The 23,483-nt window shown below is 53.6% G+C and overlaps 1 protein-coding gene across 1 annotated transcript in view; it reads right to left on the bottom strand.

The window, feature by feature from the left end:
• Positions 1-14,271: 14,271 nt before the first annotated feature.
• The window catches only part of ZBTB49 (zinc finger and BTB domain containing 49), a 34,761-nt gene continuing 25,549 nt past the window's right edge, over positions 14,272-23,483 (bottom strand). Inside the window, exons 5-8 of the mRNA XM_066384631.1 lie at positions 21,048-21,121; positions 19,784-19,866; positions 19,538-19,699; positions 14,272-15,070 (exon numbers count right to left, since the gene is read on the bottom strand). Coding sequence (XP_066240728.1) covers positions 14,400-15,070; positions 19,538-19,699; positions 19,784-19,866; positions 21,048-21,121 — 990 coding nt within the window. The 3' untranslated portion in view covers positions 14,272-14,399. The remainder of the gene's footprint in view (positions 15,071-19,537; positions 19,700-19,783; positions 19,867-21,047; positions 21,122-23,483) is intronic.

A 23,483-nucleotide genomic window follows, 5' to 3' on the forward strand; every position in this document is an offset into this window, starting at 1 on the left:
TAATGCAGTTCCTGGTGCTCTTCAGTGTTTTATTTACTTTAATATTCCTCAGTCGATGGCTTAGACGTGAATGATACTTTGTGCTTGTAGAAACCAAGTCCACAGTATCATGGGGTTCCAGATCGTTTGGTGACTTGTTCTGTATTTAAACAGAACAGTGTATGTGTTTAGCTCGGGTTGGGTTTTTGGTTTGGTTTTTTTGGAGGGGGGTGTATTTGCTATTGTCTATTTAGTCTTGACGAGCCACTCAGCAAGTCCTAACTTTCCCCAAAATGTTTCTAAGATCACACTTGCTTTGGCTGTGAGGCCCTTGCCCTTGGTGAGGGGTGCGTGTGTGTGGGTCTGGGTGTGGGGGATGAACAAGAAAGAGCTGGCCGCAGACTCCGGTGACTGGCGGTCCCCTACCTTGGTTTTCTCATCTGCAAGCAGACGGGAGTGATCACAAAGGTTTTCTTTTCGGCTCCAAAATTTAGGGTATAAGGAAAGATGATTTTTACCATGCTCCGGTTCGAGCCCCACATTTAGATCTGGGATCAGAGCACTGCAACTTCGGGTGACTGATGGGCACATAGAAACATTGTCGCCATCCGGCCTCAAGGAGCCTGAACGTGTACCCAGTGACCTGGGCAGGGAGGGCGGAGGTAAGCAGCAGCCCCACCACTAGAGGCTTATCAGGGTCTCCTGGGGGAGTAATTACCTTTTTCTTTTTTTTTTTTTGTATTTTTTCAAAGTTAGAAATGAGGAGGCAGTCAGACAGACTCCCGCATGCACCTGACCGGGATCCACGTAGCATGCCCACCAGGGGGTGATGCTCTGCCCATCTGGGCTGTTGCTCCGTTGCAACCAGAGCCATTCTAGCACCTGAGGCAGAGGCCATGGAGCCGTCCTCAGCGCCCGGGCCAACTTTGCTCCAATGGAGCCTTGGCTGTGGGAGGGGAAGAGAGAGATAGAGAGGAAGGAGATGGGGCGGGGTGGAGAAGCAGATGGGCGCTTCTCCTGTGTGCTCTGGCCAGGAATTGAACCTGGGACTTCCACACACCAGTGACGCTCTACCACTGAGCCAACCGGCCAGGGCCGGGAGTAGTTTCCTTTTATTAAGAGGGGAGTGGGGGCCACACGAAGACAAAGCTCCAGTCTTGCCTGGAGAGGATACAAATGTAGTGCAAGTTGCTGAGGGTCAAGGGTCTTTCTGCGGTTGACAAACTCCTAGTTCCACACCCCGTTTTCCAGGTGGGGAGCCCTGTGCAGTGAGCAGTAGGGTATCTTGTCATGAAGACTCAGCTGGGAAGCAGGACCTGGTCCTGGGCTTTCGGGCTGCCTTACCCCCAGCAAGAGCCACGGCGGGGCGCTCACACAGCTGGACGTCCCCCCCACACACACAAGGGCCCCACGGTGGCCCTGGGCACTGGAGTTGCTGTGCGGGCCCGCCCTTGCCCTCCCCACCCTCCTGCCAGGCCGCCTCTCCCCAGCCTGCAGCTGGCCTGCACAGACCAGGGCTTGCCTCACCAGGCTGTGTGCCCTCTGGCCAGTGGGAGCCGCTCTCCTGGGCCCTCTCAGGCCGTTCCTGTCCTTCAGAGAAGCCGCCATGACTCCTGTGTCCCAGCTAGGACCCCAGTCACCTCTCCCTGCCTGCGCCCGCTGGCCCAGAGCAGTCACGGGGGGCTGTGCCGCAGGGCCCGGCTGCTGGACCGCCTCTTCCGGGCCGTCCACCTGGCCGCACTTTTGCAGACAACCCCCTGGACATAAAGCCTCCTCTGATGGGCCCATGTTAGCCAGCCCTCTGAGAGTTTGGCGTCTGGAGAGAAGGGAGAACATTTTTGGGTCCTGCCTGGAGCCCCCAGAAAGACCCCTTCGCCCTCCCGGGTGGAGAGTCAGGGGATGATGGTGACGATGAAACACTCTCGGCCCTTGCCTTCTCCTTTCTAGCTTCCCACGAGTTCTGGAGTGGAGGGGCCTGTGTGACTAGACCCATTTTACCCGTGGTGGAGCCGTAATCATTGGTTGAAGCGACCGTGTTAGTAACAGCTAACACGTGTGAGTGCTCACGAGTCCACAGACCACCGCTGGGAGGGTCCTGGAGGCCCGTCTCTCAGGTGAGGCCACTGAGGCTGAGATGACCCGTGGTTGTTAAGAGGATGCTCGAAGATTCACTGGCGGGAAAGCGGGAGAACCGGACACGGCAAGAGCCAGCCACAGGGCAGACCACCCACCCAGCACGCGGCCCCCACGCAGTCCAGCCCCGCCCCCACCCAGGCCAGCCCCGCCCCCACGCAGGCCAGCCCCGCCCCCACGCTCACACTGTCTGACGGACAGCCAGCTAGACCTCTGATTTCTCCTTCTTGCTCCAGGTCGGCCAGTGGCCACCAAGTGGGGGAGAGAGGTGCCCTAACTTTGACTTACCCCCGGGTCCTGAGTTCATGGGGCCTTTCCGATTAGAAGTGGGCCCCACCAGCAGGGTGGCCTGGAGCACAGCATGGAGCCTCCTGGGCCTGGGTCCCCCGTCCATAAGATGAGGGGTTGGGCTACAGTAACTTAATTCCCCCACGGCTGAAAATCTCGCTCTCGTTAGGTTCACTGTCACATGACACGCAGGGGATGATTGAGAACCCGAGGACCGAGGGCATGTGGAGGTCAAGCAAGGCACTGCCGGATGGGCGGAAGAAGAGATGGCCGCCGGGCGGCAGAATAATTTCCCTCACTCCTCCCCTCTGCCTGCAGCTCTCCACAGCGCCTCGCCTCAGCTCAACCCCACCCCAGGCTCCGCGCGCAGCAATAACATGTGTTAAATTATTTAGCTGGTAAATGATTATAAGAGCGTTTCGCCAAAGTAAAGAACCACAGAAAGGCCAAGTTTTAATAACAGTAATAGCACGGTACGCTTGAATTAATTATTGAATTTTTCAAAAGCCCACAGATGGATGCACGCAATTCATTGCACGCTCTGTGGAGCCAGGGTCCCTGGGAGAGTGGCTGACGTTCACGGGGTCCCTGGGGTGTCCTGGGGACTGCGCTGCAGGTGGCTGGCCGGCGACCTCATGGGCATTTCTGTCTGTGAGGCCCCCACCCCCGCGGCTGGCGCCCTCGGGACCACAGGCCAGTGACATTAGCAGGAGGCTGATCCGCCGCTCTGAGCTGAGGGAGGACTCCTGGGGGTGGCGGGATTCTTTTTCAAGCATCTACCATGTGTCACCTTTTCTTTGTCAGGCTGTGTCCCCTCCTTTCTCTGGTCCAGCAGGGCAATGATGGCAGGACCCTCATGAGCGGATTTTCCAGAAGATTGAAGTTTTATCTCTCCAGGTCTAATTTTCTCATTTTAGACCAGAGTCACTGAAACACACGGCACGTTGCCCTGCCTTTCAAAACAGAGGACGTTGCAAAGAATCGGTTCCGCTTTAGACACAGAGCCGGGCCGGGCAAAGGGCTGGGGACCCTGGCACCCCCAGACTCCCGGGCTTGTGCTGCTGGCCTCTCTGTGGCCCCCGTCCTGGTCAGGGTTGCTGCCCCGGACCATTCTCTCCACTCCCCCCTCCCCTCCCCCCATTCCCTATCAGTTCTTTCCAATTTGCTGTGAGCAGAGAATCCAAATTGCCAAATTTATTAGAATGACAAAATAAAAAAAGTCACGAGGTTGTATACAGTGAGTTGAACAGTGTCTCCTAAACATTCGTGTCCACCTGGAACCTCAGACTGTAACTCTGGATATAGGGTCTTGAAAGACAGAATTGACTGAGGATCCTGGGATAAAATCACCCTGGCTTTAGGATGAGCCCTAAATCCAGTGACTGGGGTCCCTGTGAGACGAAAGGAGGACAGAGGGAGACCCCAAAGGAGGAGGACAGCTGGAGACGGAGCAGCGTGATGCCGCTACAAGCCGACGAGTGCTGGACCGCCACAGGCCACTGCAAAGCAGCAGTCCCGCAGCAGACCTGCCGGAGCCTTCACTGGCACATGGCCCTGCGGACACCTTGAGTTTGGACAGCCGGCCTCCAGAACTAGGAGAGACTGCACTTCCACTGTTTTAAGCCCCCAGTTTGTGGTCATTTGTTATGAACACCCTAGGAAACGAATTACAGAAGTCCCACTGTCCAAATAGCTTACTTCATTCACCCTTGTACACTTTTTATCTTAACCTAGGACGTATTTCGACGTATTTCATATGCCTTTTTTTTAATAGCTCGTTCGAGTTTCCAAAGCGATTCACAAGCGTGAATCTCCATGACTGAGGCTCAGTAGAGTGAGGATGCACGGCCCCTGCGTGGAGCTGCTGTCCTTGCCCAGAGCCTGTAACAGAACTCACAGGGCTCCCTGTCCAGAGCCTCACTGGGACGGCTGCTTCCTGCCCCTGAGCAGAGTGCCTGCACTTTGGGTTCGAGAGTCATGAACCTGCACTGCAGAGCTGAGCTGGGACTCAGCATTAGACCAGGGCTGTAGTTCTCTTTTCTTTCCTTCCCTTTCTCCCTCTCTCTCTCTCTCCCTCTCTCTCTCTCTCTCTCTTTCTCTCTCTCTTTAAGCAAGAGGAGGGGAGATAGTGAGACAGACTTCCACATGTGCCCTGACCAGGATCCACCTGGCAACCCTGTCTGGGGCTGATGCTTGAATCAATTGAACTATTTTTAGTGCCTGAGCCAAACATTTGGACCAGCTGAGCCACTGACTGCGGGAGGGGAAGAGGAAGAGAAAGGGGAGAGGGAGGGGAGAAAGAAGCAGATGGTCATTTCTCCTGTGTGCCCTGACCAGGAATCGAACCTGGGACATCCATATGCCAGGCCGATGCTCTATTTACTGAGCAAACTGGCCAGGACAGGACTGAAGTTCTCAAAGTGGAGTCCTGGGGCCAGTGGCCATCAGACTCACCTGGAAACTTAGATCTGCAAGTTCTTGGGCTCCACCCTGGCCCCGCCGGACCAGAAACTCTGGCTCCACCAGCCTTCCAGGTGACTCCCATGCACACTCAGGCTCCAGAGTCATTGGTTCCTGGTCTGCAAACTGTGAGGTCCCTACTCTTGTTACAGCCCTTTCACAGATGGGGAAGCTGGAACTTTCCAGTGAGGGGCAGTCCTGAAACTCAAACCCAGGGCGCTGTGCTAGCCAGCTTGTGTGATGCTGTGACCTTGTGTGCATGTGTGTGCGTGCACGTGTGCATGTTTGCTGTGTATATATGTTTTTGTGTGCACATGTCCACGTGCGTGTGAGTGCATGCCTTGCCCACCCACTGAGGCCGAGGGCCTGTCAGGAAGGCTCTCCGTCTCCCGGTTGGTCCGGGCGCCTCAGGGTGGGATGGAGCAGGAGAATGCAAGCTGCAGAGGAAGTCAGCCAGCCTGCACCTGAGGGACACTGGGCAGAGAGGGGCGGGGACCTGGGGCCCGGAGCCGCCCTCCCACAGGAGACCCGTCCTGACTGAACTTCAAGGTCAAGTGCCTCTAAGAAACCACCACTAACTGGGCTTGCCGGGACCCAGTCTCGAGCAAGGGGCTTTCAGATTTCCCTCCGTCCCCTCCACCCCCCAGCCAGCCTTGGGAGTGAGGGAGGCACATTGCCTGCCAGAGAACAGAGGCTCACCAAGGTGAGGTCCTTGCTCAAGGTCACGCCGCCGGGAGGTGGGGCCCCGCCTGAAATAGTCTCAGCAAGTGGCGCTTCAGCTGCATTGACGTGACTGAAATGGAGGCGGTGGGGTGGGGGACCATGACTTTTATTTTGTCCTCTGTGTCATCTTGGCTTCCGATGATTGTTTCCAAACCTCTAACAATGACCCTTGCACGCGAAACGAACACGTCTCCCCAGCAGACAAGGCGTCCACGTCCACTCGTGTGGAACGGGAGGTCGGGCTGCCTGGCTGCTCCCCGCCTCACCCCACGTGCAGGGAGATGGGAACTTACAGACGACACGGCTAATTGTGTTTTTCTATAAGATTAGTTTTAGTGTCCCATGAAACGCTCCTTCTGAAGCCATTCGGGGGTCGATTATGTCTTAGCTTTCATCTCTGGAGCTTTCCTTAATAATCGGATCACCTTGCAGCCGGGAGCCCCAGAGGACGCGTGCCGGGAAACATCTAGCCGGAACGGAGACCCTGGACATGCACGGTGTTCTCGTTGCTAATGTCAGGACGCCTCTGGGTCAGGAGAGCGAGCTTCCTCCACCGTCCAAGGTCGGCAGGGAGGCGACCAGTGTTTGACTGGGGTTGACCAGGTGACAGACACTGCACCAGGGACATTTGGGAAACCCTACGGCAGCCTGGGAGGTCAGCGCTGTTGCCCCGTCTTACAGGAGAGGGGCCGAGTGTCGCCTCAGCGGGACGGTGGAGCAGGAAGTCGGGGCACACGGAGCTGAACCACGGCTGACCCAGACACGGCTGTCCCTGCCTCCTCACGCGGGCCCAACTTTCCCTCCGGAGTTTCAAGAGTTGGAGGACAGAGTTTCACTTCCCCGAGCGCGAAAATATAAACCAAGAGGAAACCTTTTTAACGAGGTGTCTCCGACACACTGACGTTGGGTAGTTCTCCGTCCTCTCGGTGGGTGAAGGATGGAGCGGGCGAGGGACGGGCTGGAGTGTCACACACTCCGCCTCAGACGGGCTCTGGTCTTCACCGTAACCCCGAAGGGAAAGGGGCTGAGGCCACGCACTAAATGGCTGGCTCGTGAGTGGAGACCGAAACAACACATTTTGAACATTAAGGATGTTTTTGAGTTTCACAGTGACAAGTGACAGTGTCATTATAAGGGGTTAAATGACAATAATTTCTTGTAAGGGCTCAGTCACAGAATTTCCAGTAAGGCTTTAAGGCATGGTAGATAACCAGATGCTTAGTTCACAAATCCTCATTGTTACTTTGTTTCCGAAAGAATGCGGGAGTCTCTCTTGTGGATGGGTCCCCAGAGGCACTGATGGCTCCCAGGGGTGCCAGACCATTGCTGCTATGGAGCAACATCAAGGATGCCAGACAGACGTGTGCCAGTGTCCGACGACCTTTCCGGGAGGCATTCTCGCAAAGCAGACTCCCGCCTCCCGCACACTGCTGTGTGACTAACCGCATGCTCTGTAACAAATTACTAACTTCCCAAGATACATAAACCAGCCAGTCAGTCGTGACTGTTAAGGCAGGCTTGGGATGCGGTGAGGCCTCCTCCCTTCTCAGGTGTGATTAAAGACTCTTCTATTCCACTCGGAACCCATCTCTGTGATTGGCTCTACAGTAATAGGCAACTTGAATCCCAGCTTGTTCCGGTACCATAATGAACGCCTTTGGGTATATACAAGACTGTGCACAGCTTTGGTAATAATGGCTGGTATAGGAGTTCCTAGAAATGGAATTAGTGGTCAATAGGTACATATGTTTTGATGTTATCAAATAGAGAGGCTGGTTTTCCAGACTCCCTTGCAGCTAGAGAGGCCATGAGACCCAGTCCTGGCCAAGGAGGGCTATAAAGTAAATCTGGGAACGTCTATGTGAAAGCCTTTGTTTTCTATTGAAGAGGGACATACAGGCTGTCAGACTCTTCACTCTTTTTCCTGCCTTGAATGCCAAAATGATGTTTGGAGCCACAGCAGCCTTCTTCTGTTCACGAGGCTCCAGGTCTGAGGATGGACACCAACCCTCAAAGTGTGGTCATCTTTGAAATGGCTGCATTACCGTTAATAATTGTATCACCAGCAAATAACCCTTTTGTTCTCTGAGGAAAGCAAAACCTTATTTGCGTAAGCCCTGTTGGGGCAGGATTTCTGTCCCTTGAATCTTAGCAATTCCTGCCTGGCAGGCTCAGACAGGTTAAGTGTAACAGAGATGTGGACTATGCCCCAATATCCATTTTTTTTTCATCTGTGGTAATAACCTCCCCACCAAAAAAAAAAGAAAAAAAGAAAAAAATTTAAAAAGAAAATGTTCTCCAGGGATGTGCCTGCTCAGAGTAAAAGCACCACGGCGGTGCCTCCCTCGCACCCGGGCGTGGGCCTGCGGCAAGTTCTGGCAAGGGGGAAGGCGCTGGAGGGCGGCGTGGCAGCTCCCGGGCACCTGCCAGGGGGGTCAGGTGCCACCCACTCCTCGCCTCTGACTTCTGTGTCCCTTCCCGCCTCCCGCTGCCTGGTATGTGGGTGCCCTGCCATCTTGGACCATGAGGATAAGGGCCCTGTCAAGGGTGGTGTGGGGAGAGCCGGGAGAGAGTCCCCACAGCCCTGGTCCCCTCACTCCCAGACTTCGTGTCCAGCTCTCTTCTTGTGTGGGCCCTGACTACGGATCCAACCCGCAACCTTGGTCTATGGCAGGGGTCGGGAACCTATGGCTCACGAGCCAGATGTGGCTCTTTTGATGGCTGCATCTGGCTCGCAGACAAATCTTTAATAAAAAAAATAATGTTAAAAATATAAAACATTCTCATGTATTACAATCCATTTATTTCCTACCGCTCATGTTCATGGTTGCAGGTGGCTGGAGCCAATCACAGCTGTACTCCGGGACAACACCAAATTTTTATTGGATAATGCATCACGTACACGGGTCGTTGTATGGCTCTCATGGAATTACATTTTAAAATATGTGGCGTTCATGGCTCTCTCAGCCAAAAAGCTTCCCTACCCCTGGTCTACTGGGATGATGCTCTAACCAACTGAGGTAGCTGGTCCGGGCTTCCACCCAAGCTCTCGTCTTTAAGTCACTGCTACATGGGGGTTTCTGTCACGGTCAAACCTAATCCCAACTGTGTTAGTTCCCTATGGCTGCCGAACTACTTGCAAAAGCACGTTGCTTTAAGAGGACACACATTTATTCTCTTGCAGTTGGGGAGTTCAGAAGTTTGAAACCAACTTCCCGAGCTGCAGTCAAGATGCTGTCAGAGCGGGTTCCTCCCCGAGGCTCTCGGGGCGATTCTGCTTCTGTACCTTTGCCACCTGCTAGGGGCCACCTGCGTCCCCCAGTTCAGGGCCCCTTTCTCCATCTGTGAAAAGCATCCTTCCGATCTTTGCTCCTGTCACCGTGTCTTTTCCTCTCACTCTGTCCCCTCACAAGGACTGCTGTGGTTCTGCCAGGCACCTGGGCAATCTGGGATGACTGCCCATCTCTGGGCCCTTCATTTAATCCCATCCTGGAACCAGCTCGGTTTCCCACCTCACGTGTCACTGATTAGAGGTCCCACAGCCAAGATTCTTGGGAACACCCTGAGGCCAAACCAGCGGCGACAGGCCAGCCAGCAGGAAGAGGCGTTTCTCCTTAAAGCGAGAGTCCACTTGCTCTGTCTTTTCTCTTACAGGTGCAGGGCCAGCCTCCAGCCGAGGGCCCCGATAGCATCGCCCAGTAAGCTGAGGGTCTGAGAGACCAAAGGGAAAATGGCCTTTAGCAGTCAAACTCGTCTGGCGTGGGCACCACAGGCAGATTCGTTAACTGGGTCGCTGAGGACACTGCTGGTGCAGGTCCTGGGGACACTAGGGCAGCTGCCTCTGCGGTCACCCCGCAGGATTCCTGGCCACCCCCCCCACACACACACACACACGCACATGCCATGCTCTCTGGCCCTCCTGTTTCTTGCTCTGGGTTATGGGCTGACTTGTGCCCCTCAAAGTGTCGAAGCCCTGACCCCTAGGACCTCAGAATATGACTGTATTTGGAGACTGAGTTTTTAAAAAGATGATTATGGTGAAATGAGGTCTCCGGGGTGGGTCCTGATTCAGTGTGACTGGTGTCCTTATGAGGAGAGACTAGGACACAGACACAGACAGAGGGACAACCGTGTGAGGTCACCGGGAGAAAACAGCTATCTGCCTGCCGGAGAGAGAGGCCTCAGAAGGAAGCGACCCTGCCGATACCTTGCCCTTGGGCTTCCAGCCTCCAGGACAATACATTCCTGTGGTTTAAGCCCCCAGCCAGCGGTACTGTGTTATGGCTGCCCCCGCAAACTAATACAATCTATGTGTGGAAATCTGACAAATTCAGGTATAAATTAAAGAGTAAAACAAGAGACAATTTTGTCTCCTTTTGAATAAACTTTGCTCTCAGAAGTCTGTTAAAAATAATTTTTAAAAAAGGGTAAAATAATGCCTCTCACACAGATTTAAAAATGAATATGTCTTAAAGAATTAATTTAACTCGTTACTCAGGGAGGGAACCGGGCAAATGTCCTGATGGGTTCAGCAGAGACCCCAAAGAAGAGACACATTTCGGATCCAGAAGACAGACATGCATCTGACTGGAGGTGGGGCTGGCTTTTCACAGCTGCACAGGAGCCAGCGGAAGCTCTGCCCACAGGACCGAGTTCACAGGTCCACAAACAAGAATTATTTTTGCATTCCAATTGGCCCCGGGGCAGAATCAGTTTATACTTTTGTATGTTTAATTATAAGGGGTACTATTTTGAAAATTATTGATGTTGACTTGTTTCTCTTCTGTCTCTGAGCACATGACCTTCCTCCATGATCCTCAAAGCATTCCTCTGCCTTGGGTGGGGTTGGGGTGAGATTAGCAAAATTATAGAGGATGCAGAGATTAGGTCAAGGTGCTCGTGACCCTGTCATGACAGCACACGTCCTCTGCCAGCCTATCCCGGGGCCAGGCCCGGCTGGTTTAGGGGGTTCTCAGGGGATGGAGAGGCCATGGGGACTTTTTTTGTCTTGAGGGTGGAGGGGGGAGAGCAAGAGGGGTCAGCCAGGAGACAACCAGACCAGACAGGTGTCTCATTCCTCCCTCTCCAGGCACCTGCTGGCGCTTAACTCACCAAGGCCACCGCTCAGGAGCACAGGGGCGCCCTAGTCCCCACTGCCTGACCAGCTCTGGCATCTCTTCTCATAAGGACATCAGTTCTGTGAGATACGGCCCCAGCCTTATGACCTCATTTTGTAGGGGGGAGAGGGGACACAATGCAGTCCATAACAACCACTATCTTGTTCCAGAATGTTTTCATCATCCTGTCAACAAAAGATGGCTGATTCAATGCCAACCAGAGTCCCCAATCTGAGGTGTGGTGAAGTGAGAAACTCTGCCCAAGTGAAAAAGCTTAAAAGACAGCGCAAGCACGGAGACTGCAGCTGGGGAAACAGTATCCAGCACACACTGAAAGGCCTTCACCGAGACAGAGAAGAGGCTATTATATAGAGAGAGAAATTCCCGCCCCCTCATCCTTGATTGGTACACTTATATGCAAATGAGGATCCCTAAAACATGGTTTGATTGGCCCAAAAAGCACTGACCAGATTTGTCATTCTAGAGCTGCTCTGATTGGTTGGAAAAGATGCAAATGAGGATATAGCTGTGCAGCTCCGATAGGGCAGGGCTGGTATCAGTTCACTGGTAGAAATACCATTCCAGGAACTCCTTTATAAAGCTGGGCTCAGCAGGCAGAACACAGTGCAGGAGACCCTGCTGCTGCGGCTGTGGCTTCCTCCCTGAAATGCTGCATGCCGAAAGCCTGCCCTTCTTCCCCACATAAACAATAGCTGCTAGATTCATGAATTTAGGCCTTAGCAGGTACACTCTTTCTTGGGGGTAACAGATCCCAAGCAGAAACCCCAAACTCATGAGCAGTCATTTCGTACCCCCCACCCCTTGGCAACCACTCATCTGCTTTCTATGGATTTGCCTATCGTGGGCCTTTCCTATACATGGAACCATACATGTGACCTTTTGAGTGGCTTCTTTCACTTAGCATCATGTTCTCACGGGCTATTTCATCATGACTTGAGCTATTTTTTTTTTTTTTTTTTTTGAGCCCATTGGTTCAGAGGGGACACGGAGAGCCCCGGGAACTGCACCGAGTTCATGAAGCTGTTGGGTGGAGCTGCGAGGTCAGGGCCTAGACTGTGTCCCTCCTAGGGCTTCTCCTGCATGGGCACTGGAGGCTGGGACATTGTCAGCACTCAACAGGGACGAAAAGTAAACGAACAAGGGACTTTTCTTAAAACGCAGTCCTCCAAACTGGGGAAAGAGAATGTTCCCTGGCTAACAGGCTTCTTGGGGAACTGGAGGGGGGCCAGGTAGGTGAATGAGCTTTGTGATCTGCAGGGCATTTCAAAAATGGAGGTCTTCCAGGTGGCAGTCCCTCCCTACTATGAGGGGCTCCACTGCCCTCTGGTGGCTGGAAGCAAACCCAACACAAAACAGCCAGAGAGGTCCCATAGGTTTCCTTGTCAAATCGAGGAAAAGAGGGTATTTTTGTGGAGCACTGCTCTGGGCTCAGACCTGTGCTGGGCCGTCGCAGACATCCTCAGGGAATGGTAGGCACAAAAGATGTCAACACACTTTTTTTTTCTTCTGACAAGGGAAAATGTTGATGACAATTTGCTATATGACTAATGCAAAGTAGTATGTATGGTATGAGCGGATAAAAAATGTTTAAGTGGTGAAGTTATTTGTACCTGATTGCAGAGAAACATGTATGTCTAGAAGGAAACAACAAGATGCAGACGCTGTACTACCTCCCTGGGTGCTGCCGGGTTGAGGGAGAGCATGCTCGGGAGGCGCCTGGTCCTTCACCGTCTAAGCCCTCATCCACGCACCTCCCAGCCTTCTCTCCAAGGCTGTCTTTCTCTATTTAGGTTCAGGCTTTGGGGCGGACTGGTAAGGCAAGAAAGGGAAGAGACAGGAACTAGGAGCTTTTGGTTTGCATTTCTTTCTTCAAGTTTTATTCTACAAGGACAAACTATTGTCCTTGCCAAGCAGTTTTATTCCAGGTGAGTTCCCTCAGCCCAGGCAGGTTGTATTCTGTGAGCCCGGGGCAAACCCAGCGCCTGGCCTACAGGAGGCATTCGATAAATGTCGGCTGATGGCCGGGGTGTGTGTGTGTGTGTGTGTGTGTGTGTGTGTGTGTGTGTGTGTGACTCTTAAGATTGTTAGCCTGAGCCACTGAGAGGACAGGACTGCCATCTAATGAGGTGGGCATGGGGAGGGGAGGGGCTGTGAAATATCCGGCCTGATGTCTGTGGCACTTTAAGATTAAGGTGATGGGTAGGCAGTTGGGTATAGGGTTCTAGAGTTCTGGGGAGAAGCCCAGGCTGGACACCAGAGTGGCAGTCAAGAGCAAATAGCCCTTATAGTCATTAGACATGACCTGTGATCTGGTACACTGCAACTTTTATTGATGTTAGAGAGAGAACGGGGGTGGGGGGGGGGGGACATCAGTTTGTTGTCCCGCTTATTTATGCATTCATTGGCTGATGCTTGTATGTACCCTGACTGGGGATCAATCCACGCAGGGCAGTATGCTGCATTTTTTTTAGTGTGGGCCGAGAGAGATGGGAAAGGAGCCTGAGACTGAGCAGCCAGGAAGTGAGGGAAATCTAGACGGAGCCATCCTCCAGGAAGTTCTGGTTCTTGTTGCACAGAGGAAGGAGGGACCTGTTTACAGCTAACCTGCCAGTGCTGCCCAAGAGTCAATTAAGTTGAGGACAGAGAACTGACCACTGGTCAGCAACGAAGACCAGTGGCACAATGTGTTTCTATGGAGCAGTGGGGACAAGAGTCATTTGATTGAACAGGGTCCAGAGAGAAAAGAAAATCAGAGGATCGATGCAGGAGGTCCAATATTTTAACCACAAGGCATTCGAACAACATTCCTCTGACAGTTATTTACTGAACATCTACTAAGTGACAGACACTGTTCTAAGGCAAACAGTCCTGAACAGGAGACAAAAATCCCAGGGCCTTATGCAGGATGACGGGCTCACTGGAGGGAGCCCTGCAGGACAGTGGAGATGCTCAGACTAGGAAAGAAAACCCAGAAAAGATTCGGAGGTTCTGTAGCTTGCCCACGGCCTAACCAGCAAGGGCCAGCCAGGATTCGGGCTCTGTTCTGGTGGTTTCTGAAGCCCGCTGTCCCAGGATGACTGGATGAGGACCGGTACCTGTCCCTGAAGGGTGAGCTCTTCATTTTCTTCACTACCGCTACGGCCTTTAGATTAACAGAAGTGCTGGAGGAAACATACAATATACAGAGATGCAAGTTTCATTTATTCAAGTTAAATTATAGTATGAGTTTCATAAAGAAAATCTGTGTAAATAAAAATACAAAGTACTACAAATTTCAATCATGTAAAAATACAAAACTACTTGTATTCTTTTATATATATTTTTTCTCTTTAGCATGACCAAAGTGTGGAGTAGTTGACCCAGAGTGTACGCGATGACGCTATCCAGCCAGGGAAACGGTTCTCTCGCCTTTGTTCTCTGTGACGCCAGCTCCAGTCTGGGACTGCTACCCCGGTGAGCCGGCCTCCCTCCCAAGCCTGGGCTCCTGAGGATCCCAGTGATCAGCCTCGCAGGGGCAAGTGGCGCCACCGTGCCAGGGCTTGGTCCCCTCCCAGAGGCTCAGAGTGTGGCCCTGGGGGCGGGGCAGGGCCCCCTCCAGGAGACTCCTCGGAACGGAACCAGAACCGCAATAAGCTAATAAGCGGAGAGGCCCTGCGCTGGAGAGCGCGGGCGTCGGCCTCACTGGTCCAGCTCGTTCTCGTTCTGCAGCGTCTTCATCGCCAGCCCCCACAGAGTCATGCTGGAGAAGAACTGACCCTCCGAGTTCCTGTACGCCGTGGCTGACACCCGGCCACCCATGGTGTCGCCGCAGTGGTTGTCCAAAGTGGCCAGAGACGAGCGGACCGTGGCCATGCCGTCCGCCGGCAGTGGCCCGTCGCTGGTGGCGGTGTCCGCGGCAGAGTAAGCGAAGGCCTGATGCTGCATGTGCTGCCCGGGCGCCTTGGCGAGCTTGCTGGGATCCAGACGGAGCTTGTCCTGGTCGCCATGAGGCTGAGGTGTGGACCGGAACTTGCAGTAGGAGCCATCAGAGGGGCTGTCAAATTCTGTCACTGACTCCTCCACCGGGTGGAGCCGGAGCTTACCAGCCACGGGCATCACGGTCACAGCGACGTCTTGGGGAAACGAGCTCGAGCCGTGGGCCTGGTCCAGCTCGGAGGTCTTGATGGCTCGTGCGAGCTCCTGCAGCGACTCCTGGTCCTCGTCCTCGGCCTTGCAGTGCATCCGCCGGTGCCGCCGCAGCACGGCCGACCGCGTGAAGCACTTGTCACAGATCTCGCACGTGTACGGCTTCTCCCCGGTGTGCGTGCGCACGTGACGGCGGAGGTCGCCGGATCCCCCGAAACATTTCCCTGGACAAAGAGAGGGGTCTTTTCAGAAGTGGGCATTGGGAGGGCCACCACCCCTTCCAGACTACAGAACGAGTGGCTCTCAGGCGAGTGGAGGCGAGTCCGCTGTTCGCGCTCACTCTGGGGGGCTCCTCCTCCTGCTCCCAGCAGCCCCTCCTCCCGCAGCCGGGCGTGCGGGGCTCTCAGCCACGCCTCTCAGGCCTCCCAGCCGCTGTCCCCCTGCACTGGGTCACCGGCTGCCTAAGCCAGGCTGCCAGCCCTGCCGGCCTGTGGGAGCTGGGAAACCTTATCAGTTTCCTTTAAATGTTTGTACCCAGCACAATCTATATTTTTATTTACTTATTTTTTTAGAAAGAGAGAGGGAGAGACAGGAAAGGAGAGAGATGAGCAGCATCAACTCATAGTTAGTTGCGGCACTTCAGTTGTTCATTGTTTCTCCTACGTGCCTTGACCAGGGGGCTCCAGCTGAGCCAGTGACCCCATGCTCAAGCCAGCAACCTCAGGGTTTTGAAACCTGGGACTTCAGTGTCCCAGGTTGATGCTCTATCTACCGCGCCACCACCAGTCAGGCAGCACAGCTGATCTATAATTTAGAAACATCTTTTGCAAAGGCATTTTGTATTCTGCTTTTAACATAATGTTACACATAGTTCTCTAGGTTCTGTTTCCTGTGCCTGTATGTATGATTGAGGTAGGGATAGTTCCACAATTAGACTAGGCAAGGGGATCAGAACATGAACCCAGTCACTAACCTGACACAAGTCATGATGTATTTACAAAGGAGTGAGAACTACACGGTTTACATGCACATCTGTTAACTCCTCCCTTACCTGTCTGTCACTCTATTTGAATTCTCACCTCTCCAGCCCTGGGCAAGCAATGGTGGGCTATCTAAAAACACTGTCTAGGAACAAAATGATGTCAATGCCTATGTGTTACATTTTGGGCATTTTCTTCTGTTAACCTAAAAACAAGTCCTTTCAAAGCGAGAGGCAACAAGCATTTATTTGAGATCCGTAAGAATTCAGGATGGCCCTGGCCAGTTGGCTCAGTGGTAGAGCGTCAGCCTGGCGTGCAGGAGTCCCAGGTTCAATTCCCAGCCAGGGCACAAAGGAGAAGCGCCCATCTGCTTCTCCACCCCTCCCCCTCTCCTTCCTCTCTGTCTCTCTCTTCCCCTCCCACAGCCAAGGCTCCATTGGAGCAAAGTTGCCCTGGGCGCTGAGGATGGCTCTGGATGCAACAGAGCGATGCCCCAGATGGGCAGAGCATCGCCCCCTGGTGGGAAGAGCATCACCCCCTAGTGGGCGTGCTGGGTGGATCCCGGTCGGGCGCATGCGGGAGTCTGTCTGACTGCCTCCCCGTTTCCAACTTTAGAAAAATAAAAAAATAAAAAAAGAATTTAGGATGCACTGATAGAGATGGAAGGCTGAACAGTGTTCCCACCTGGAGAGGGGTCTTGATGAGAACGGGAAGGGGACAAGGATGTCCAGAGGACAGGAACCTGCTATCAGTGCAGAAAAGCATACAGTGAGGCTAACTTGAAATAACGTTTTTACTTTTTAGCTGCAGTAACCACTGGACTAGCAGTCACGGCTGCTTTCCTGTGACCTTTGCGGACAGTTCTCTGGAGCACCAGGTTGCGTCGGGCCCAGTGCTGACGCCGGGGCGCCCTGTTCTAACGCTCCGGAGGTCCAAGGCGGCCTCTCTGGGCGGCAGCTCGGGCCCCCACTCTAAAGTGGCTCCACCTGTGTGACTCTCCGTCCCCATGCACACGGCACTGAACGGGCCACAGCAAGTCCTTCCTGTGTTCCCTCTACGTGTGGCCCACACGTGTTCCCTCTACGGCCGCCGCCACGTCACGCCACGGGACAGCATGTTCAGTTTGCAGACTCTCTCCATGGCGTGTTCTACTCAGATGCACGGCACTTTAGGTCAGACGCTTCACACTGGCCCGCTACTGGTGCACGTTTGGGCTGCTTCTGCCGTTAGCTGTGCTATCTGACGTGCAATTTACAGCTTTCCTTTCGCTGTTTCCTTAAGATAAATTCTCAATAGTGAAATTACTGCGCAGGAGATACCATTTTTAGGGTGCTTAATATGTATATATTTTAGTGACAGACAGTCCCCACGAGAGAGGACTCTGGGAGCTGTTCTCCTATATCCCTCAAGTCGATGCGGCCAAGAGCGGGCGCGACCCTGCCCTGTGCAGGCCATGGGGGGGCAGGGTTGGCTTCCTGCTTGGGAGGTCTGGTGGGAGCGAGCTGGCCACCTGTGTTGGTGGCAGAGAGAGGACGGTCACCTCTGGACTGTGTGGGCCTACAGTCCCCTGGAACACAGAACGGAGTGTTTCTGGCAGGACAAGGGACAAGGGACAAGGGACGCGCTGCCAGGAGAGCTGGCCTGGAACCCTCTTAAATCCAGTGTAGGAGCACTGCCCAGGGGGGCTGTGGAGGAGACCCCGGGGGAGGCGGTCCTGGAGTGAAGTGCCACAAACCCAGGGCTGTGGAGAGCGCTGGTCTGCGCCTTAGGAAGCGCCCCGAGGCTGGCGGCTGTCTTTAGGGGAGGCATGAGATGCCGGGGAAGGGGAGGGGTGGGGGAGGAAGAGGGAGAGAAGAAGGCTTTAAACCAGGGGTCCCCAAACTACGGCCTGCGGGCCGCATGCGGCCCCCTGAGGCCATTTATCCGGCCCTGCCACACTTCCGGAAGGGGCACCTCTTTCATTGGTGGTCAGTGAGAGGAGCATAGTTCCCATTGAAATACTGGTCAGTTTGTTGATTTAAATTTACTTATTCTTTATTTTAAATATTGTATTTGTTCCTGTTTTGTTTTTTTACTTTAAAATAAGATATGTGCAGTGTGCATAGGGATTTGTTCATAGTTTTTTTTATAGTCCAGCCCTCCAACGGTCTGAGGGACAGTGAACTGGCCCCCTGTGTAAAAAGTTTGGGGACCCCTGCTTTAAACATTGCAAACACACCCTCACATAAACTTGCACAAGTGTTCACAGCAGGTTTGCTGAGTGGAGGAAGTCACATAAAAGCACCACATATGGGGTGACTCCGCTTCTATGAAATGTTCAGAAGCAGCAAATCCAGAGAGCGAAGTAGATTAATGGCCGCCTCGGGCTGGGGTGACAATGGAGAGCGACTGAGCAGTTTCTCTGGGGCTTGACTGTGGTGGACACACAACTCGGTCACCAGCACAAAACCTCTGAAATGGTCACTTGGAAAGTATAGTTTACAGTACAGGGCCTTTAGCTCAACAGAGCTGTCTCCAGTGCTTGACCCTGCCACACGAGAATGGCCTTACCGCTCTCTCGCCCCAGCTCCCCAAGCTGACCCGTCAGGTCAGAAGCCAGCGGGCGGGGTGGGGACGGGCTGCAGGTGAGGTGAGGGGAGAGGAGCTCCTTAGGGGAGGAGCCGCAGCTGCAGGCCCCCACAGGGAGCAAGGAGAACACGTAACCTTAGCTCACTGTCGCCTGCAATGATCTGGAATTGACACTGCACACGAGTGACCAGAGACTGCACCCATGACATACAGGGTCGCGATGTCGCTCGTTCAGACTGACGGGAGCAGCGTGGAGCGGCCTACACCTGCGTCCGGAGACGCACACGGCTGAAGCGGGAGATGAAGCCGAGTCGTCCTCTGCTTACGTTCAGGTCCTCCCTGATTTAAATTCCAGTTTCGCTTGGAACGAGCGCTCTCAGCAGCCGGGACTCCAGGCTTCCCACAGCTGGCTCGGGGCGCTCTCCCCTGCTCCATCCACAGCGTCAGGTACTGTCACAGGCGCAGGCGGACACGTGCATGGGCACACCCCAGCTCCTCAGAGGCCGGGACACACTGTGATCACAGGTGACAGTGACTCAGCTCCGAGTCCCCGTGTCCTGGCCTGTACAATGAAGCACCGTGACACTGGCCGTCGGCTCTCCGTCTCCTCCCCGATGACTCACTGATGTGTCAGACCTGGGCTTCATACTGCGTGATCCCAAGAAGCCCTCCCTCTTGACCACAGTGTGCCCCAGAGGACAGACAAGCCGGCGGCCCTGCGCTCCAGGCGTGTGCTCGGACACCAGCTGCCGGACCAGGCGTGCGGCCCGGGGACCCTGTCTCAGTCACCCTGGTCCCTGGAGCATCTTGGCCCAGTGTGGACACCTCAGAGACACTCCGGGATTCTGATACACGAACGTGGAAATGAATGAGGACCACGTGTGGTGGTAAAGAAACAGCATGACTGCCATTCTACCCATGAGCAAGCGGCGAGCGTCCGACACCAGCACAGCCGATGCCCGCCCACAGCCAGGGGTCAGGGGTCAGGGCCGCCGGGTTGGGGCGGCCGGCACAGCCGATGCCCGCCCACAGCCAGGGGTCAGGGACCAGGGCCGCCGGGTCGGGGCGGCCAGCACAGCCGATGCCCGCCCACAGCCAGGGGTCAGGGACCAGGGCCGCCGGGTCGGGGCCACCGGCACTCACCGCAGGCCGTGCAGCTGTAGGGCCGCTCACCCGTGTGCCGGACGCGGTGCTTCACCAGCTTCCTCTGCATGTTGAAGGACTTCCCGCACTCGTCGCACGTGAACACCTTGTCGGCCGTGTGGGTCTTCTTGTGCTCCTTAAGGTTACTGAAGTTGCTGAACCCTGGGGAGACGACATGGCGCTCAGCTGAGGGCCGAGCGCGTGCCCGCCAGTGTCTGCCAGAGAGAGGGGAACACGCAGCCATACCTCGGCCACAGATGTCACACAAGTGTGGCTTCTCCCCCGAGTGGATGATGATGTGGCGCTGGACATCCCCAGAAGCTGCGAACCTGGAACGTGATTCGGAAATGCAGGTAAGAGCCTTTCCACGTTGTGCCCCGACCGCCTTCAGAACGCAGCCCACAAGCAGCCTGACCGCAACGGAAGTGCGCACTTAGAAACAGCTTTACTTTTTCCTTTTTTAAAAAGAGAGTAGAAAATAATGCACGTGTTCTGTTGTGGAAATGCTTTTTTCTACCTAGCTGCATTCATCTTTCTTCCTCAGAGATGGCCACTACTGTGGCTGAGGGAGGAATCCCAGCCCCGGCCCGCGGGTGGGAACCTAGGTCTCGCCTTCCCACCACACCTGACAGGAGCTGCGCTTCCCCCGGCGGGCAGGAGGCACGCGAGGCTGCTGGCCTCGAATCTGTGCTCTCCCGTCTGCAGAGACGACCGTCCAAGACTGATGAGAGCAGCCCTGCCCTGGCTCTCCGTGCTGCCTCCTGTCCTGCACCGCAGGGCTGCCTCTGTCCCCGTGTCCTCCCTCCCGGACTCCTGAGTACAACCTTCTCAGAGGCAGAGTCCTACGGTTCATCTTTACGTGCCCGGCACAGCACTCACACAGCAGGTGGCTAATAAATGCCGAATCAGTGGTTAAATGAATGAGTACAGAGCCACGTGGCTGGTCCAGTCATGGCTGCTGCCTGCTGTCCCAGCATGACCATTAGATGGGGACGTGGGGCCTGCAGTAAGTGACCCGGGGCGGAGGGACCTGCGTGCACACCCGAGGGGCCCCTCCTCAGAGCGCACTTCACCTCCAGAGTAATCCTGCCCCCAAGTCCACTCGCATCTCCCAAGTCACAATCCCACGTGGCCTCAGGGCTCAGAGCTCCCCCTCACGCCCACCTCACCCCTCCCCAGCTTCCCACGGCCCTGAGGGGCCATGAAGGGCCTTTCCTCCCACCCTTCTCCTGAAGTCTGAGGCATTCACCTATTTCATAGCCATTTTTAGTGGAAATTTTAGTATAAATCTTTACTGTAAAATCCCATTTCTTAAGACTCCTGTCCTCGGTTTCCTTCTCTGAATTATCATCTTTTTCTTTCTGCTGTTCCGTGTGTCACATGCAAGGCTCTGCAGAGGGAGGACTCGTTCCCCTGCGGCAGGAGCCTCCAGGCGGCTCGCTGGGAGCAGTCCAAGCCCCGAGTTCAGACACAGGGCTCCCCACGGGCACGAGGCAGGCCCAGCACTGACCTCTTTCCGCAGACTTCGCAGATGTATGGTTTTTCACCAGAATGCCGACGTAAGTGAGTCTGCAAGTTACCTGCCTGCAGAAAGGGAGAAGAGAAAGCACGCCGATAATGAAAGGGCTTTTTAAAAAGATTACATACGTTCACATGGAAACTGACAGACACCCAGGGTCCAGTCCAACTCTGAAAGGAGGGCTGGATACGCACAACACCGGAGCCACATGCCAGGCTAAGGACGGCCCAGCTCTAACGGGAGTGGGGGGTCCCTGCCTAGGTCTGCCGAGCCCGACTCTCTCCCACCTGTGCTCCTGCGCCAGGGGCTGGGCGTGAGCCCGACGGCTCCATCGCGGGCTGGCCTTGTGCCGTTTCTCTCATAAACTGTGACACACAGTGCAGGCTGCTGTGGAGGTCACTAAGCTTTCATGTTATACAGACCTTTATGTATTAGTTCATCTATTTTTAAATCTGGACCATCTACATGCAAGTATCACTTAGAAAACAAAAGGTGTGCTTACACAGGTTATTTCCTATACACTGTTTCTTCCTAGAACACATGCTTTATTCACAGAGATAAGACATTTAGCAGTATTTCCTTTGCAGGACAGTTGTTCTACCTGACAGGTTTGTCATTTTGTCCTCTGCGCAACAATGCAAATCAGGGGAGTCACAGCAGTGCTCAGCCTCAGGGACTTTATGTCCCTGCCCGACACCGGCAGGGCTTTACAGAGAAAACCTTACCTACAGGGAGGTCACAACATAGGCTTCCATGTAGTGATCAATATAGGAAATCAGTACGAGATCACCCCCAGCACACTGAAATTAGCATGCACTGATCAATATAGGAAATCAGTATGAGATCACCCCCAGCACACTGAAATTAGCATGCACTGATCAATATAGGAAATCAGTACGAGATCACCCCCAGCACACTGAAACTAGCATGCACTGATCAATATAGGAAATCAGTACGAGATCGCCCCCAGCACACTGAAACCAGCTTCCATGCACTGATCAATATAGGAAATCAGTACGAGATCGCCCCCAGCACACTGAAACCAGCATGCACTGATCAATATAGAAAATCAGTACGAGATCGCCCCCAGCACACTGAAACCAGCATGCACTGATCAATATAGGAAATCAGTACGAGATCGCCCCCAGCACACTGAAACCAGCTTCCATGCACTGATCAATATAGGAAATCAGTACGAGATCGCCCCCAGCACACGGAAACCAGCTTCCATGCACTGATCAATATAGGAATCAGTACGAGATCGCCCCCAGCACACTGAAACCGGCTTCCATGTACTGATCAATATAGGAAATCAGTATGAGATCGCCCCCAGCACACTGAAACCGGCTTCCATGCACTGATCAATATAGGAAATCAGTACGAGATCGCCCCCAGCACACTGAAACCGGCTTCCATGCACTGATCAATATAGGAAATCAGTACGAGATCGCCCCCAGCACACTGAAACAGGCTTCCATGTACTGATCAATATAGGAAATCAGTACGAGATCGCCCCCAGCACACTGAAACCGGCTTCCATGTACTGATCAATATAGGAAATCAGTACGAGATCGCACCCAGCACACTGAAACCGGCTTCCATGTACTGATCAATATAGGAAATCAGTATGAGATCGCTCCCAGCACACTGAAACCGAACCGGCAGACACCTGAGACATTAAATCGTGGCTGTCTCATCTGTAAGTTAGGACTTAGAGACAAAATCTTCCACGGCTATCATTTAAGTTAAGAGTCTCAAACTGTCATACCCCCTACTTAAATTTTTATAGTGTTCCGTCAAAAACACAAACACTGAAATGATTAACTATACCCAAGGGTACAGTGCACAGTTATGACATACAAAATAAGCCAAGGGGGGGGGAGAATGAACACTAATACTCAACGAACACACTTGGCTTTTCCAAGTTGTTAATTATTTCTTAAATAAAATGCAAAGGTAGTTCATGGTTACAGGTCTGAAGACGGGTCTGAAGCCTGCCTATGAGTGCAAACAGACAGGAATAAAACGCGTCTGGACTCTCAGTTTTGAGAGAATCTTTACCTCTGTCAGACTCTGGGAAACACTGCATTAGGTAGTGCCTTTTAGAATATAATATGGTTTAGACAAAAAACTTAGCTTTATTTTCAGCAGCCAAAGAGAAGGAACTTGGCAAAATATTGAGAAATACCTAGATTTTAACAGGATGAGTACGAGTAACAATAATAAAGCAACAAATGCCAATAGCAATACATTCGTGCTCTACTTAGGCCTTTACATGCATTACCTAGTTGCCCTTAGTAACTGTTATCAAAGCTCTAAAACTGAGGTTCAGATCAAGTGCTGGCTCTGGTGACACGCCCGGGCCAGAGACTAATATTGGTGTGTGAGCCTGAGCTATCGTGTCACCTGGGGAAAACCTGAGACGTG

Source organism: Saccopteryx leptura, chromosome 5 (assembly GCF_036850995.1).
Source record: "Saccopteryx leptura isolate mSacLep1 chromosome 5, mSacLep1_pri_phased_curated, whole genome shotgun sequence".
NCBI classification, from domain to species: domain Eukaryota; kingdom Metazoa; phylum Chordata; class Mammalia; order Chiroptera; family Emballonuridae; genus Saccopteryx; species Saccopteryx leptura.